Raw genomic sequence first — 19,525 nt, 5'->3', positions numbered from 1 at the left:
ACGCAGTGGTCGGCCAAGGAAACTTACTGCAGCAGATGAAAGACACATCATGCTTACTTCCCTTCGCAATCGGAAGATGTCCAGCAGTGCCATCAGCTCAGAATTGGCAGAAAACAGTGGGACCCTGGTACACCCATCTACTGTCCGGAGAAGTCTGGTCAGAAGTGGCCTTCAAGGAAGACTTGCGGCCAAAAAGCCATACCTCCGACGTGGAAACAAGGCCAAGTGACTCAACTATGCACGAAAACACAGGAACTGGGGTGCAGAAAAATGGCAGCAGGTGCTCTGGACTGATGAGTCAAAATCTGAAATATTTGGCTGTAGCAGAAGGCAGTTTGTTTGCCGAAGGGCTGGAGAGCGGTACACGAATGAGCGTCTGCAGGCAACAGTGAAGCATGGTGGAGGTTCCTTGCAAGTTTGGGGCTGCATTTCTGGAGTTGGGGATGCTGAGAAGTACAGGCAGATACTTATCCATCATGCAATACCATCAAGGAGGCATCTGATTGGCCCCAAACTTATTCTGCAGTATGACAACGATCCCAAACATACAGCGAAAGTCATTAAGAACTATCTTCAGCGTAAAGAAGAACAAGGAGTCCTGGAAGTGATGGTATGGCCCCCACAGAGCCCTGATCTCAACATCATCGAGTCTGTCTGGGATTACATGAAGAGAGAGAAGCAACTGAGGCTGCCTAAATCCACAGAAGAACTGTGGTTAGTTCTCCAAGATGTTTGGGCCAACTTACCTGCCGAGTTCCTTCAAAAACTGTGTACCTAGAAGAATTGATGCTGTTTTGAAGGCAAAGGGTGGTCACACCAAATATTGATTTGATGTAGATTTTTCTTCTGTTCACTCACTTTGCATTTTGTTAATTGATAAATATAAACTATTAACATGTCTATTTTTGAAAGCATTCTTACTTTACAGCATTTTTTCACACCTGCCTAAAACTTTTGCACAGTACTGTATATGTGTGCGATTGTATTGTATTTTTTTTAAAAACCCAACACCTTATGTCGGACAAACATGTCCGGTTTAGCGAGGGGCTACTGTATAGTTTGGAAAAGCTTTTTGATAGAAAACCATTTTTTATTTGGGGGTGAAGGTGGGGGTCCCACTATAGAATCTGATGGGATTAAACTGCCTTTTATTATTTATTAAAAAAAATGTTGCATGACTCTTGCAATGGAAAGATCTCGCTAAGATGAGGCAACACATATTTAAATTAGTATATTGTGGCTCTCTTTATTAACATGTTTTCTCTAGTACATAAGACAAAATGTATACTTTGCAAATTGTCGCAAGGAAAATGCAAATTGGGGTATGTAAAGTAAGAGGGAAAATTAGCATTTTCATGGAAACAACTTTCTTAAATATGTAAAACTACATTTTAAATCTTGTGGGGTAATTCATCTTTAAACTACCAAGACTTAATTCGAATTGGGGCGCTTAGCACCAACAGTCTGCAGTATTTAAGGTCACTAATGTATAGTGTTCTAAGTTACTAAGGTGCTAAGAAATAAATTATAAGGTATCTCTTGGTTTTCAGATTATCTCTCTTTCTGCATGTATTCATAAAAAAATGTTTTGCCGTTGCTTTTTTTAAAAAAAACCTGACCCCCTTTGCAGTCTCTAGTAGTTGCTACACTACCTTGAATGATATGTACATAACAAGGGTCCTGTATATAGAAGACAGATTCAAAATCGCCAGGGAGTTTTAAATTAATTTATCCAAAATACCAGCTTGGAACCGTAGAAAGGAGTCAGAAAGAGAAAAAAAGGGAGAGAAAAAGTATTAAGAATATATATATTTATAAAACGTGACAGGATGGAAAAGCCAATCCGTATCTTAGATTGCCTTCATCCAAGTGACAGGCCAGGAACAGCCCAGAGAATATTTGAGTGCCCAGAACAAAGTGACCCACAGGGAAAATGATTTATTGGGGTCATCGCTTTGAAAGATGTTGCGTGGTAATGAGGTTTAGTAGAGAATCATTCCATTATTTTAGTGACATAATTGTAAACCTTTTCATCTGCATATTTGATGGAACATGCAGATGGTCTGCTCCACGGTCCAACCTCTTAACTCAGGGACCCATGAATTCAATCCAGCTCAGACACGAAACTACTTTCAAACAAGAGACGAAGTGCAAGAAATTAACTTTGAATGTAGGATATTTTTTAATATAAAAATGTGTACTGTATCTCTAAATGACAGCAGGCAGGAATTAAATTAACTGAGTGCCAGGCAGTAGGAACCCACCAAGGATTAATCAAGTCCACTAGATTTTAGTAAATTAAATTCCGGGGCATTTCTGTCCAGTTCGGTTTAATACCAAACAAATAAAAACATTTACAACAGTTCTGCTCTTGTATCCAGTACTAGGAATAACATGTAAGTTTCATGTCATGATGAGCAAGACTGGAGATCTGACAGACTTTGATAGATAGCTGATTATTGGCATAGGTGCTTCCATATCCAAGATTATAGTCAAGATTTCAATCAGTGATTTTTATTTCACAATTTTTTACAATATGGTACATTACATTAATTAATAATATAATGTTTTTATAAATAAATAACACATTTTATACTATGTTTGTGTTGGTTTTGTAGTAATACCCATACCAAGTGACCTAATATATGGCTTTATTTTAAGTTGCCAAATTCCAGATTCTTCTAGTTTACTGTTTGTTAAAATCATACTTCTGCAACTGTCACTGTACTGTGATCTCTGATGCTGTTCCTGTTGTCTGCCTATCTGCTTGCATAACAATTTGAAGAAGAGTCTCACTGGACAGTTCTGAGTAATAAACCATAGCAAATAAAAACCAAGTGGTATAGGTTACTTCATAGAATAGTGTGTACTGATACAGTAATTGTATACAATTCATGCTGAATGAGGATAAATTATGTCATAATTCTTAGCACGTGGCTATTTTTTGTGTCAACTGATATTTGATTCTATACTGACTGCACCCATCCTTGAACTGGTGGGATGTCCCTGATCTCAGTTCCCTGGATGTCAGTTGGAGTCACATTTTTCATTTGTCAAAAAAAAAAAAAAAAAGTTGTCAGGATGTAAACAATTAAAATAAAAATGACAGGTACATTATTTAAACAGTTGTAGCAACACGTGGGGACGTGTAACGCTATATTTTTCAGGAACCCCACTACTCACTCTTTAAGGGCTATGATTCATCATGAAGGATTTTTCAATATAACTAAGAAAACTGTTAATATCATTAGAATCTTAGTTTTGCTTAGACTAGATCCTCGGAGACTACTGTATATTGAGGCTCCTTTACTGCATCTAGGCAAAGTACTAACTTGATTTTACATAATGGAAAATTGAAGGAGAGGACTACAGCAACGAATGCTAAGCAAGAGTCGCTCCGAAACACTTTACCAGCAACATCCTGATATAAAGAACCTGATATTGAAGATAACTGAAGTACAAAGACATACAGCATGTAACATCTCTTAAATTAATGTGGCATATTCAACTGGTAATATTGTAGGGTTACAGAGTTCAATGGCCTGTGGAGTAAACTATGGCAATCCTCTGCTAAAGCCTAAGCAATGTTCCAGGTCTAAATCTCCATAGAAACCAGGGAACATACTTTTAGTTGTTTTTATCAGATTATCAGATACAGATAGAAAGGCATTTAAATTGAAAAAAATGCATTAAAACTCAATACTTGGTAGCTTAAAGATGATCCTTTGTCATCTACCGTGTGGTAGTGCCCTGCTGTGGAGCTTCCTGATTCGCCCGTCCCCTTTCTCTCTGTTCAGCTCAGTAACTGTACAGGCACTGCCCCCTGCATGTGCACTCTACAAGGGTTACAGTACTACTGTTAACTTTATGGATATCAAAAAGTTACTAAAAATGCACCAGTGCATACCAGACTAGTACGGAGAGAATTTTTTTTATCCCTTTGCCGTCCTATGTGCATTGCACTTAGGCAAAAAAATAAACAAACAAAAAAACATAGTTTAGACAAATACAATAATAAAAAAAAAATGCTCCAACAGTTAACTTTCTTGTTTGCTGTTCACATGACAATAATGTTTAAATCAGCCTATCAATGCATCTGTACTGGCTTTTCTGTGACCTGTACTGTACAGTAGGAGGTGGGACAAAGTCTGTTGCATTGTTATTTTGTTTTAGGTTGCTAAAATCTAATCAAATTGGATGACCAAGCAAAAAAAGCAAAGTATATTTCAGCTGAGGATCGTGTCAAGAGATTTCCCAAATAAACTTTTCATACAGATGGAGGTAAATTGTTTTGCACATCTTATAATGTGGCTTTGGAGAAAATATGATCTATTTAGCTGGAGAATCGCACATTAAATGAAAGGCTACTACAGAGATTACTAAACAGAACGTAAAACAAACAACAGTTTTCAGAAAACAAACTTGAAAGTCAGCACAGACAAAAAGTATTCCTGTTGGTTAAATCAGTATTACAGTGACGATCTAGCACAGCCACCTCACTTCAAACATCCTGCTGCTTACTTTTTAAACACAGTTAGTATTCTAGACCTGAATTAGGCCTGTTTTCTTTCTTTTGACTCAGTACTAATACAATTAATTTGATGGGACAAACAAAATGACAACGAATGTGCTGCATATATGGCCTTTAATTAAAGAATGCCAGATGTCCTTGGGTAACCGAATTTTGGGACTTTTCTTTATTTTTTATTTAGTAGTCGCCAATTGATTTTACCGCGTTTTTCTCCCAATTTGAAATAGCCAGTTGTATTTTAGGCTCAGCTCACCACTACCACCCCCGTGCTGACTAGGGAGCGGTGAAGACGAACACACGCTGTCCTCCGAAACGTGTGCCGTCAGCCGACCGCTTCTTTTCACCCTGGCCAACCTAAGCCCTACCCCCCCGGCGGGCGCTCGGCCAGTTGTGCGCCGCCCCCTGGGTACTCTGCATGCTTGTCTTTAACAAATGACAGCACTCCGTTTTAGTAAGGAAGCTTTTATAGTGCTCTGAAATATTATTATAAACAGGTTAGCGAAATGTCCGCAAAATCCTAATTTTATTCCATAACCTAGCCAGGAAAAATATGTAAATTCTCGGCAATTTTAAGTAGACCCCTAACTATAAGGAACAAAGGCCTAATATTGACGGTGTTGTTATATACTGTACCATACTAAGGTTCTTGTCATTATCAGGGACATGCTGCAGATTATTTGTGATCAGGTACTGCTTTTGAATTCAGTCATAACCTGAACAGGTTAATCTTTCTTTAGTATTGTCTGATGGTAGTTGAGCTCTTTTACAAGGTGACACATACAGTGCCGTGAAAAAGTATTTGCCCACTCTGATTTTCTGCATTTTTGCACATTTTTCACATTGTATTTGATCAGATTTTCTTGTGGGTTGTAGTAGTATAAAGAGGGAGTCTGAGAGAAAAAAAATGACACCAAAGTTTGGTGCTTCTTTCATTTGTTTGGTGTGCAAGGTAATCAAACATGCAATCTTCAGGTGTGAAAAAGTTATTGCCCCCCCTAGTTAACTCAACCCAATTAAAGGGATAAATAGGGTCAGCTGTTTGCATACTTTGGTTAACAACCAGGCCTGATTTGGGCCAGCCCTGCCCAATATAAATCTGACTAACTTTGGCCTTTACCATCAGAGTAAAGTTGACACAGGTTCTAGAGACACATCATGCCACGAACAAAAGAAATTCCTGAAGACCTCCTGATGCCTATCAGTCTGGAAAGGGTTACAAAGCCATTTCTAAGGCTCTGGGGCTCCACCGAACCACAGTCAGAGCCATATTGTCCAAATGGTGAAAGTTTGGGACAGTAGTGAATCTTCCCAGGAGTGGCCGTCCTGCCAAAATCTCTTCAAGAGCAAGGCTTAAAATTGTCCAGGAAGTCACAAAGAACCCTAGAACATCCAGGGATCTGCAGGCCTCTCGCCTCGGCTAAGGTCAGTGTTCATGACTCCACCATCAGAAAGACACTGGGCAAAAATGGGATTCATGGCAGAGTAGCAAGGCGGAAACCATTGCTCACTAAGAAGAACGTGAATGCTCGTCTCAAGTTTGCCAAAAAGCACCTGGATGATCCTCAAGAGTTCTGGAACAATGTTCTATGGACAGTCAAAAGTGGAACTTTTTGGCCGACATGGGCCCCGTTATGTCTGGCGAAAACCAAACACTGCATTCCACAGTAAGAACCTCATACCAACGGTCAAGCATGGTGGTGGTAGTGTCATGGTTTGGGGATGGTTTGGGGATGCTTTGCTGCATCAGGACCTGGATGCCTTGCCATCATTGAAGGAACCATGAATTGTGCTCTGTATCAGAGAATTCTACAGGAGAATGTCAGGCCATCCGTCCGTGAGCTGAAGCTGAAGTGCAGCTGGGTCATGCAGCAAGACAATGATCCGAAACACACAAGCAAGTCTACATCAGAATGGTTGAAGAACAAGAAATTTAAAGTTTTGGAATGGCCTAGTCAAAGTCCAGACCTAAATCCCATTGAGATGTTGTGGCAGGACCTGAAACGAGCAGTTCATGCTCGAAAACTCACAAATGTCACAGAGTTGAAGCAGTTCTGCATGGAGGAGTGGGCCAAAATTCCTCCACGGCGCTGTGAGAGACTAATAAATAACTACAGGAAGCGTTTGGTTGCAGTTATTGCTGCTAAAGGTGGCGTAACCAGTTATTGAGTCTAAGGGGGCGATTACTTTTTCACACGGGGGCATTGGGTGTTGCATAACTTTCTTTAATAAATAAATGAAATATGTATCAATTTTTGTGTTATTTGTTCACTCAGGGTCCCTTTTATCTAATATTAGGTTTTGCTTGAAGATCTGATAACATTCAGTGTCAAAAATATGCAAAAATGCAGAAAATCAGACAGGGGGCAAATACTTTTTCACGGCATTGTAGGTTTTAATGAGTTATTAAATCAGCTATTCAATCAGCTATTAAAGTGACTGTGGAGGAGTGCCCAATCCTCCAGATACAGGAACTGCATGGCTGAAAATGATCTTAATATGTTAATTGCCATTAAAAGATAATTGCAACATTTGAACAACTATATGATTCCAGTGCTTCAAAAAAATTAAACACAATATTTGCCTAGTCCTTTTCCTAAAATTATGTTAATGTCTGTAATTCAATACATTAATAGCTTCTGACATCCAACATAACTAGTTTTTTTTATTTGGGATTTGGGGTATTTGCTATTGTGGATAATGCCTCCCAGGGCTGATATAATGTCAACTACCTGAATAAAGCCAAAACAAACAGATGCTCTGATACACTTCCGAATGCAGACAGGCCCTGTACACAGCTGGAAAAACATCAGTGGAACATAACCTAAAGCATAAAAAATGTTGAGATATGCAAAAGAAAATTGAACTATATTAGCGTCTATGGCTTTCCGCATCTGTTCAACAAATTTAAATTTGCTTTCTTGTTTCCCATACCTCAGATTTGAAACCCTGTTGTATTTTCTGGATTGCAAAGGCACTTTATAGGATGCACACTCCCTTAGGGTTTACTTCCATACTCTTATTGTAAGATTGTTGTATTTTGAGTCTATGCATATGGTATTGCAATTCCCAATATATATTGGCCAGTCAAATACATTAGAGAAATACCTGCAAGGTGTTCAGTTGTTCTGTATGGGGTAAGGGACCAATCATCAATTGACAGTCAAAACATTCTGTAATTACCTCTGCTGCTAAGTCTGTTCTCCAGAATGGCCTATATCTCTGGTGAAACGGTTCCTTGTGTAACGTCAGTAATTTGTGTCTTAAGTCAGATGCCATCTTTCCCATCATCACTTAACACCCGTAACTCCAAACACTCAATTATAAATTTTAAGGAAAACTAAGTGAACCATGCAAAGTTTATTGGAAGTTGTTTTATGTATACCTGAGTGTACAAAACATTAGGAACACCTTCCTAATATTGAGTTCCACCCCCTTTTGCCCTCAGAACAGCCTCAGTTCGTCAGGGCATGGAATCTACAAGGTGTCGAAAGTGTTCCACAGGGATGCTGGCCCATGTTGACTCCAATGCTTCCCACAGTTGTGTCAAGTTGGCAGGTAGTGGATCTCTACTCCGAATAGCTCGTTCCATCTCATCCCACAGATGCTCAATTGGATTGAGATCAGGTGACTGGGCAGGCCACTGCAGTAAGCTGAATTCACTGTCATGTTCGTGGAACCATTCCTGGACAGTCCTAGCCTTGTGGCATGGGGCGTTATCCTGCTGAAAAAATCCATTAGCAGATGGATACACTGCTGCCATGAAGGGATGCACCTGATTGGCAGTGATGTTCAGATATCCTGTGGCATTCAAACGTTGCTCCACTTTTATCAAGGGGCCCAATGTGTGCCATGAAAACACACCCCACACCATCACACCACCACCAGCATGCAATGTTGACACGCGGCATGATGGATGCATGTACTCATGTGGTTTTCTCCATACCCTAGTCCTCCCATCAGCGTGAAACAGCAGGAATCGGGATTCATCAGACCAGGCAATGTTTTTCCAATCCTCCAGTGTCCAGTGTTTTCATTCCTTAGCCCACTGCAACCACAGTTTCTTGTGTTTTGCTGAAAGAAGTGAAACTCTGTTAGGTCGTCGGCTGCCATACCCCATTTGTGTCAAGGTACGACGAGTTGTGCATTCTTTTATGGGTCTTTCGGCACCAATGTTGTACTGGACTGTCCGTTGACTAACTGTAGACCGTCTGTTGCTCTGCACAATTCGTGTCAGCCTCCTTTGGCCTCTTTCATCAATGAGCCGTTTTCGACCACTGGTCTGCCATTGGCTGGATGTCCTTTGGTACACACGGGAAACTGTTGAGCGTGAAAAACCCAGCGGCATTGCAGTTCTTGACACACTCAAACCGGCGCGCCTGGCACCTACTACCATACCCCGTTCAAAGGCACTTACTGTAAATCTCTTGTCTTGCCCATTTACCCTCTGAATGGCACACATACACAATCCATGTCTCAATTGTGTCAAGGCTTAAAAATCCTTCTTTAACCTGTCTCCCCTTCATCTACACTGATTGAAGTGGATTTAACAGGTTACATCAATAAGGGATCATAGCTTTCACCTGGATTCACCTTGTCAGTCTATTTCATGGAAAGAGCAGATGTTCCTAATGTTTTGTACACTCAGAGTATATATATATATATATATATATATATATATATATATATATATATATATATATATATATATATATATATATATATATATATATATATATTACTGAGCATCAAAATAAACGTATCACTTATAATTGAGCATCAAAAGAAACATATCACTTGTATTTGGATAAAATTCACTAGATGTGATCGAAAAATGACAAACTTTAGAGCAGGTGCAGTGACTTTTTACTGGGCTGATTAACAATTGACATCACGAAGATGGTGCAAAATGATCTGTCGATCTTGGGCAGATGTTGTGACTCTTGGTCTCCCAGTTTATGGCTTGCCATTGACAGAGTGTGCCTGGTTATACCGTCTTGCCAGGTTTGAAATTGCTGGCTGTGAGCACCCAAGACGGCAAGCCACTGTACGCTGCCCAAGTCCAGCCCCCAATATGCCATTTGCACGAAGGCGCTGCTCTCTTGACAGACATGGCATATTGTTTTTTTTTTCTGTGATTTTCTTTATTGCTTTTATTCAAGCTTGCAATTCAACAGCTGAAATCACTCCACCTGAAATGTCCATCATTTATATACCTATAGTTATAAATATGGTTTGTGAAAAGTAACTATAATTTGAAAATAATTAATACAGATTGCAGAAAGTAACTATTATTTGAAAATAATTACAGATTGCAAAAAGTAACTTATTTGAAAATATTTAAATATGGTTTGTGGAAAGCAAGTATTGTTTGAAAATATTTAAATATGAGTAAAGTACATTGAACATTGAAATACTCTTCATAGATATGTAACTGTAACATACAGCAGCCTAATTATTATCCTGCATTCTAAGCAGGTTAAGCCTTGTCTTTGTTAACCACTCAATTATGTTTTGGAAACTGCTCTATTTCAATTAGATTTAATTTGATCAATTAACTGAAATATTTAAATATTTTATTTCGTAGGTAAATATTTGAAAACAATGAAATAGCTTTAACCACTAGTTTAATGGCCTGTTTTGAAGTTATTGAATTGAACATGTTTAGCATTTTCCTCGTTAAAAATCCTCTTCAACCACCATGTGGTAATTGCAAGACTTGGTACATAATTGGTACATGAGAGAGAGAGAGAGAGAGAGCAATCTGTGCCCTCTGGGACAGGCCGCGACTGCGCCACATACTCTGCGAGCAGCTTTGATATATCTTATTCAGATTTCCAGGTATTTAGGAGGTAAATACCCATATGGTAATGGTTACATTTCTATTTCAGGGAATCAGGGTTATGATAATAATGTTTTTACTTGTTTACAAGGTTCTTCCATCTTAACCTCATAAGTCAGTGTTTTAAATTTCTGGTTTAACCTTTTTGACTGCCTCAAAAAGAATGTTGGTGCTCCTGTTGTGCCACAGTAAAAATGGCAAATATTATCTCTGTATATACAGTAAGAAAGAAGAATGGTAAAATGTGTTTAATATATTCATAAGGTTTATACTTACTGCTATCAATGGTTTCCGATGAAGACTGAAATAAACATCCTGAGATGTAGCATTGCAATCCCATTCACATTTGTTTATTTATTTATTTATTCCGTTTACTTTTATTTTTAAGTCTTTATTTTTGTTGAGTCATATTGTCATATTGGCACATAGGAGAGACAGTAATAAGAACACAAGAACATAAGAAAGTTTACAAATGAGAGGAGGCCATTCAGCCCATCTTGCTCATTTGGTTATTAGTAGCTTATTGATCCCAGAATCTGATCAAGCAGCTTCTTGAAGGATCCCAGGGTGTCAGCGTCAACAACATTACTGGGGAGTTGGTTCCAGACCCTCACAATTCTCTGTGTAAAAAAGTTCCTTCTATTTTCTGTTCTGAATGGCCCTTTATCTAATCTTCATTTGTGACCCCTGGTCATTGTTTCTTTTTTCAGGTTGAAAAAGTCCCCTGGGTCGACATTGTCAATACCTTTTAGAATTTTGAATGCTTGAATCAGATCACCGCGTAGTCTTCTTTGTTCAAGACTGAATAGATTCAGTTCTTTTGGCCTGTCTGCATAGGACATGCCTTTTAAACCCAGGATAATTCTGGTCGCTGTTCTTTGCACTCTTTCTAGAGCAGCAATATCCTTTTTGTAGCGAGGTGACCAGAACTGAACACAATATTCTAGATGAGGTCTTACTAATGCATTGTATAGTTCTAACATTACTTCCCTTGATTTAAATTCAACACTTTTCACAATATATCCAAGCATCTTGTTGGCCTTTTTTATAGCCCCACATTCCCCACATTGTCTAGATGAAGACATTTCTGAGTCAACATAAACTCCTAGGTCTTTTTCATAGATTCCTAATAAGACATGATCTCTCGCCAAAGGGATTTGTAAAAGGCATTTTACCTTTGAGTGTCACCAGTAACACCCATCAGTAGAAAGTGTGAGCTATATAGGTAACACTTGCTCTTTAAACCTTGTTCTAAGTATTTATATTATTCAGGTTTGTTGCATTAAGTACAAGGTATTTCTGGACAAGATGGAATCTTATTAAATAATAATAATAATTATTATTATTATTATTATTATTATTATTATTATTATTATTATTATTTATTTCTTAGCAGAGGCCCTTATCCAGGGCTTACAATCGTAAGCAAATACATTTCAAGTATCACAGTACAAGTAATAATACAATTAAGAGCAAGATAAATACCGCATCAAAGTGAAAAATAGCATGGCATACAAAGCATTAATTAGAGTTGCAAGTAGTTGCAGGAACATGCCTATTTGGCAGACTGAGTGATGTAGTGGCAACTGAGTTTCAAGGGTGGGTGGGGGCCTTATTTCCCTTATAACCAGCAACTGATGGATATAAAAATAAAATGGCTCTGTATTTTCTGATGAATTAAACTGATTAATGTGACGTAGTTTATCTTACAGTTTTACCTAAATGGATGAAGAACATGATAACCCAATGACCAAATGAATTACATTTCAGTGTACAATGTAACAGACCCAAAACCTGAATAAGATATAACAAAGCTGCTCAGCCTTTGACTCAGTCGTGCCCGCCAGATACTCTTCCTGTTTAGGGCCAGAACACGCAAAGGAGGCACTGATGAACCGCAGTGTTCTGTGAGTTTTGTGTGCATTTCTCCAAGCATATGCTGGAGAAACGTCTCTCCCACAGCTCTACAGAGCGCTATGCATCCCTCACCCCTGCACAACACTCTTCCGCATCACTCTCTGTTAGAGAGGAGGCTGCATCCTCACCCCATGGCTCTGTGGCAAGGGAGAGCGGACGACATGCACGGGAAATTGCCCATGTGGGAAGCCATCTTCACGGTCTTCCTCATCTTCTTTTGCCTCTCCTTCTCCTCCCCCGAGGAAGAAGAGTCATCATCGGTTCAAGTGATGGAACAAATGGAGAAGCCCTGGGCAGTTACATTTCTATTTCAGGGAACCAGGGTTATGATAATAACATAAGGTTGTGGAGCATTACTGCTTTAAGGTTTTAATACTGTTTGTAATGTCTGTGCTGCAGTGGTTTGCATAACACGTAAAAACATGATTCTCTTTGGGGTGATCGTAGCTATTACTTATCTTGTCTGTTTCTGAGTTCCTTCTGATTGTGAAACAAGAAAAAAAAAAAACTCTCTTTGAGTAGACTGGAAATGATGGATGTCCAGGTTACTTGTGTGCTGATTGCTCCCGAATGTGTGATTTATTCTAGGTCCCTTTTTCTTACAAAACACTTTTTTTTTCTCCTTGTAGACTTACCAGATGTTTCACCAGCAGAAGAAGAAGTGCATGAAACAGAGGCATGGGCCAAACCTCTTGTTCATCTCTGGCAAAATAAAAAGCATAATTTTCATGCAGAGAGGGAATACAACGCTACTGCTGCCAAAACTGAGCCTTACTGTGCTATCTGCACACTATTTGTGCCTTACTACCAGGTAACGAATGTGTTTTATATAGGAAAGCAAATGTGGATCAGATTATCCAACTGGAAGAAGACATTAATTAATTACTAATCCCAGTCACAGACAATATGCTAAGAGCAGTTTATTAATAATTAGTGCAGATAACTGAATATTTGAGTCTCAGTATGGTTTTTAAACCATTCAAGTTGTCTAATATAAACACCACTTAGTGTACCTTATTCTCAGTTGGGCATTGTTCTCAAGCTGCCCTTTAACATGAGTATTGAAGAAAATGTTATGTTATCAACTGCTCCAGTAGACCATGTCTTTAACATTAAATCTAAGCAGTTGCAATCAAATAAGCAATCACATTTAGCTGGAAATCTCCTACCATAGAAAATATGTTGGATATGTGTTTGCCATTTTAAGTGTACTGTATTTCAGAATACAATTGTTATTTTATTTACTATTTCCAGGTTCCATGCATTAGAAATTAAAATAAATTGTACACACAACAACAAAAAATTGGAATTCTAAAAATGCTTTCCACATGATGTCGTGTGCACAGAATGATATTTGGAATTCGGTATGAAGGACTTAATAATAAAAGTGGGTCATGCCATGCCAAGCGATCAGATTGTAGAACACAATGTGGTTGACCCATGGGATTTAACTGAAAGGCATTCACAGTTATGTATGTTTCATGAGAAACCACACCGGTTACCTTACAGTATATGCCCAGTATGTAACTGTTGTAAATTAATTTAGGGTTATATACAGTAGGTGAATGTGTCGATTTTTCTCATAGACCCTGAAGACAGCTGCAATTAAATAGATACAATTACAGCCAAATTCCCATCCACTTCCATCTGTTACCCTGGCTAAAAATCTTGTTCAACGGCCAAAAGACTAAACAAATCCTATGCCCTTGATATTTGCAGCAAGATGACAAGCATGAAGAAAGCAGAGTACTTATGGAGTCAGTTCCTGGCCCAGTGCAGGCCAAAAAGGGCCTCAAGACCAAACCCCTCATTCCAGAGGTTTGTTTCTCATACAGAGAGAACAGCGAACCCTGCCCTCCCAGCTCCCTCCTGGAGGAAAATGGATCTAGTGCGCTCATCTCCTGTAGCAAATGCCTTGTACAGGTGCATGCCAGTAAGTGTTGGTTACCATTAATAGACATAGAGTGCCAGGACTGGAGGCTTAGAGATAGATGTCAGTAAGTGTGTTTAATGGGTTGATTATTTCAAAAAGGCCTTTTACTGCAGGTCCCAGTAAAAGGAATATCCGTAGTAAATCCCATAACAATTGGATGAATGGTTCTCAAAATATATAACCCTTTGCAGTCCATTTATTAAGTGCGTGTTAGGCGCGTCAGGTCCAATTTATTTTTACACGCGCAGTTAATTTTATACGCGCTGTTTAAAAGTATTTTTTTTCCACAGTCAAACGGGTTTAAAAGGCCCTGCATATCAAAAAGCACTCACTAGGCATCTCCAGCCCCGCCCCACCCTTTCGTTCGCCATAGCTTTCACATATGCTAAGAAATAAATAATAATAATAATAATAATAATAATAGTCGTACGTACCGATCGATCATCTCCTGATCACTCGTTTTATCACCAAACGCCTCAATAATGCGATACAAGTCATTATTTTATTACTATAACATCTCAAAAAAGCTCTGCAAATGTCCGTGATATTCTCTCAGCGCTGATGCAGTACCATCCAGCTTGTTTCCTTATGACTGCCCCTATCTGATGCCAGGGGCAAATATGACTATTTATGAGATACGCCCTTATTTATTTATTTATTTTTTTCCGGCTTGTCTCGGCTCCTGTCGCTGTCGGCCATTGAATGGTTTTCTCGGCTTTTTCCGTAGAAAAAACGACTAAAAACCTGTTTTTTGCGTCTTTTTGATGATGTCGGACAGGGTCCGACATTGGACCTGATAGGAATAATTGCAATGTCGGACCAGGTCCGACATAGGACCGCAAAGGGATAAACATGTACTATGTGCACCCTTACTGCTTCCCCTGCCGAGGGGAAATAAGCAAAAGCCCTGACAGCAATCATTTGGTTTTTTGAAACTAAAACCAAATATGACTCAGGCACTGGCTGCAGAATGTTCATTGCATCTTGGATGTGAAATCATTTAGTGGTTGTGTCTTTCCATAAACCACTGCTCCCCATAGAGCATCCTTTTCATAAACTGCACATTTCCTTGGCAAATTGAAGTGCCTGTACCGCACTTCCACCAATTTCTCAGTATTTCTTTGGACAGGTTTTTTGTTGCTTTTGTTGCTAAAAACAGAGCATGTGTGTCCGTGTAAATGACATTAATAAAACAGTATTATAATTTTTAACACTGCAACAATCTATCAGTTGAACTTTATGGTTCACTACAGTGGTCCAAAATGTTTCGTTTTGATCATTAACAGAACTTGTTTACAATTTATTTTAAATGATCAGGCTTCTGGCAAAACAGCTAAGCATTTGCATTGTATCCATGAGGTTGTAGGATTGAAATAACATGTATAGGACAGATAAATGTGAGCCAGCATTAAAATAAGTTTGCAGCATGTATCACTGATTCTGCATTTTTATTAAAATGAGACGGTCTAGGTATAATAGGTAATAGGTACCATAGGTAATAATGTGACAGGTCAACAACATGCTAATGTTTTCATGTATGTTTTTAAAACTGAATTTCCAATGATTTTTGCCCCAGTTTTCGCCCCAATTTGGAATCGCCAATTGTGTTACTCCCGGTTCACTGCTGCAACCCCCCCGGCGACTCGGGAAGCGGTGGCTGAAACACGCGTCCTCCAAAACATGCATCCTCCGAAACGTGTTCCTGCCAAGCCGTCATTTTTCGCACTGCGGATCCACAGCAAAGCCATTAGACCTATAGTGCCGGAGGACAACACAGAACTGAATGGCTCCACTGCAGACCCCCAGGCGCCCTGGTGCACAGTGAACCGTGGATTCCCCTGCTGACCTAAGCCCTCCCTACCCGGACAGTGCTCGGCCAATTGTGCGCCGCCCCCTGGGAACCCCGGTCACGGTCGGCAATGACATAGCCTGGATTCGAACCTGCGATCTCCAGGCTATAGGGTGCATCCTGCACTCCACGCGGAGCGCCTTTACTGAATGCGTCACTCGGGAGCCCCCTCAAATTTTATGTTTTGACGTGTTACTGTATGTGAATCTATAGGAAAAAAAATATATATATATATATTTCTTAATAGCACACACACACGTGTTATAACTATTAATGTGTAATTACTAGTGCTTAACTAAAACAAGGAAGTCACAAAAACATTACCTTCTGCTTGTTACGTAATAATCATGGTGGTGGTAACCAACATTTATATCATACTACTGCCTAAATATTAATAACAATATTAAGAATTCCATATTTGGCATATAACTGCAATAATTTATGAAAGAACACTATGTGACATCGCAATTTCAGCAATACTGGCATCAATAACATAAACCTAATGAGAACATTATTATTTTACATGTTGCACTGATTGCGGCTCATGATTAGCTGATTTAATAGGAGTTTGATCTTATCTTGCAGTACCATCATTGTAACACAAGGAAACGATCGTGCGCATGGTCCAGAGTGTGCGTGAGTCAACAAACATTCTCACAAAACATTCTTCTGTGTTGATAAATCACATACTTTCTTTTCGAATGTGCGGACGCATGGTTTAGAAGTGAATACTTGCGCATGCATGAATGATAAATATAGGCCCTGGTTCCCCATTTTAAATGTGGGTACTACATTTGCAATGCGCCACTCAGTTGGGACATCTTCTGTCTTGATTGAATTGTCAAAAATATTTGCCAGGGGCTTTGGTAAGGGTTGTTTGAGGACTAGCTGTTTCAGGGGGCATGTTGTTGACGCCCCTGCTGGTGAAAACTTGAACAAAGTAGTCATTCAATACATGTGTTATTGTTTTGTCATCCTACATTTCCCATGTTGTCCCTCAGGCTCTTGACTTGTTCCTTTATTGTTATTTTGCTGTTGTGGTATGGGAAGAACTGTTTGAGTTCCCTTTCAAGTACAAAATGCTATCCATTACCGAATGGGTATTTAGCTTCTAAAGTACCTGAACCTGAATATTTTTTATACTAAAGCTACTCTTGGAAGCCTCTGTGCTGCAGCCACGGCCCTGCCCCCTAGGGCATATAGATAGGCTGCGCGCACGGACATCGGTGCCATTTTTTCCTTCACAATCCTGAAGTAGGAGCGTAAGATAACTACTTTGTTACTTTTAGATCTGTTTTTCACATTATATGTGTTTCCTTCCTTTAGAAAGCATAACTGCTTACTGTCTATTTATGCGTTTTTTCTACACTTTCAGCCTAGTTCTGGTAACGTCATGACGCGGCCTATTGCCCCGCCTGAAGCCGGCGAGTTTCGCTCGCCCCTTCCCCAGGGATCTGCATCCAAAATTCTTCTGACTTTGTGCTCTCCTCGTAGGCTGCTCCTGGGGCCCAAAAAACCTGGCAACGTTTGGGGCTTTCAGTGAACCACACAAAGAGCCAACTGACACCTTCACAGACAGCCTTCTATTTGGGAATGTGCTTGCACTCCAGGTCCATGATGACCACTCTCTCGAACGACAGAGTTCAGAGAATAGCCGCTTGCTTGGAGCTATTGAAGCTCAACAGAGCACTAACGGTAGTAATATACCAGAAGCTTCTGGGCCTGATGGCAGCAGCTTCCCAGAGTCTTCCATAGGGTCTCCTTTACATGCGTCCTCTGCAGGCTTGGTTCAACCACAAGGTCTTCCTGCCAACACTGAACCGCGACAGTGTTTCACCTCTTTGCCGGGGAAGCTGCCGACGCGCCGTGACCTGCTTAGTCAGGCGTGGGGGACCCTGTGGCACCTCGACCCGTCACGCCTGCAGCTCTGGGTCTGGCCCCTCAGCAGCTGCATTTGAGCCGGTTGGGTTTGTCTAATAGGGTTAGTGACACCCTACAGAATGCCAGAGCAGCATCCACGCATTCCCAGTACGTGTACAAGTGGGGCGTCTTCCAGACATGGCGTCAGCCTTTTGGGTTCGATCCCACGACTTGCCCCATGGCAGTTATACTGCAATCTTTACAAATACCTTTTTGAAGGGAAAATCTCCCACCACTAAAGGCCTATTTGGCAGCTATTTCAGCTCACCACGTCAAAATTGACACAGTCTCCCCAGGAGCCCACTTCTGGTGGGACAATGTTTGAAAGGGACAAGCCAGCTTCGGCCACCTGTAAAGGACATTGTTCCAGAAAGTGGTGCTTAATTAAAACCTCAGTTTTGAGCTCCTACATTCAGTTAAACTTTTATCGTTAAAAGCGGCTTTCTTGCTTTCCATCACTGCCGCAAAGCGGGTGAGTGAGATGCAAACATTTTCTGTTGCGAAAGCTTGCTTATTTTTTGCAGAAGCTAGGACCAAGGTCACACTTCATACCAATCCTGCCTTCCTAACGAAAACCATTTCGGCCTTCCATGCCAACCAGTCTGTGGAATTGGAGGCTTTCCATATGCCTCCCTTCCAGTCTTACAAGGAGCGGCAGCTCCACACTCTCTGCCCAGTTAGGGTATTAGCGTACTATGTTGACAGAACAAGAGATTGGCGGCAGTCTGAACTATTTTTTGTCTGTTACGGGCCTATGGTAACAGACAAAAAATAGTCCTATGGTTAAGCCCTGTCTAAACAGGGGCTGTCCAAATGGATGACAGACACGGTTTAGACTGACTATGAGCTGGCCAACTTGCCCCCTCCAGAAAAGCTCACTGCTCATTCCACCAGAGGCCTTGTAACCTCTTGGGCTCTATTCCAGGGTGCATCTGTCTCTGACATATGCAATGCGGCCTCTTCACTAGGTTCTATAGACAGTGTTGTAGACCCTCAAAACCCTGGTTTTGGGACCAGACTGCTAAGGACGGCTTCTCGACCCTTGCAGCACATACATGAAGGTGAGTTTCTCCCTCCAGTTCATTTCACCCTAGTTGCTTACCAACTTGGGTTCCAAATGATAATGCACAGGGCAGCCTATCGGCCTAGCCCTTGTTGCATTTTGCCAGTACTGCAAGTCATGTACTTCCGACGGCTTGGGTATACTATCCCCATTCAGTAATGTATAACATTTCGTGCTTGAAGGGGAATGTTAGGTTATTATCTTAACCCTGGTTCCCTGATATAGAATTATCCATTAACCTTCAAGGTTGCTGCGTCCATTCCTTCGCAGCAGGCTTGAAGAAAATAAATTAGCGCTGATGTCTATGCGCGCAGCCTCTATATGCCCTAGGGCGCGGGGCTGTGGCTGTGTGTTGGAGGATCCCAAAACAGCTTTGGTATAAAAAAAATATTCAGTTTCAAGGTCTTTGATAAATAAATGTCATCAGGATGTGACGAAACAGAAAATGATACATAAGTGAGTAAGTGATTTTA

At 40.3% G+C, this 19,525-nt stretch overlaps 1 protein-coding gene across 4 annotated transcripts in view; it reads left to right on the top strand.

The window, feature by feature from the left end:
* Window positions 1-19,525, top strand: part of kdm4c (lysine (K)-specific demethylase 4C) — a 221,347-nt gene that overhangs the window by 134,218 nt on the left and 67,604 nt on the right. For all 4 annotated transcript variants that reach the window (XM_059030251.1, XM_059030246.1, XM_059030260.1 and 1 more), the window contains 2 exons: window positions 12,917-13,098; window positions 14,007-14,220. In XM_059030251.1, coding sequence (XP_058886234.1) covers window positions 12,917-13,098; window positions 14,007-14,220 — 396 coding nt within the window. The remainder of the gene's footprint in view (window positions 1-12,916; window positions 13,099-14,006; window positions 14,221-19,525) is intronic.

This window comes from Acipenser ruthenus, chromosome 1 (genome assembly GCF_902713425.1).
Source record: "Acipenser ruthenus chromosome 1, fAciRut3.2 maternal haplotype, whole genome shotgun sequence".
Lineage (NCBI taxonomy): Eukaryota > Metazoa > Chordata > Actinopteri > Acipenseriformes > Acipenseridae > Acipenser > Acipenser ruthenus.
The sequence above is the reverse complement of the archived record's forward strand: the minus strand, read 5'-3'. Positions and strand labels throughout refer to the sequence as shown.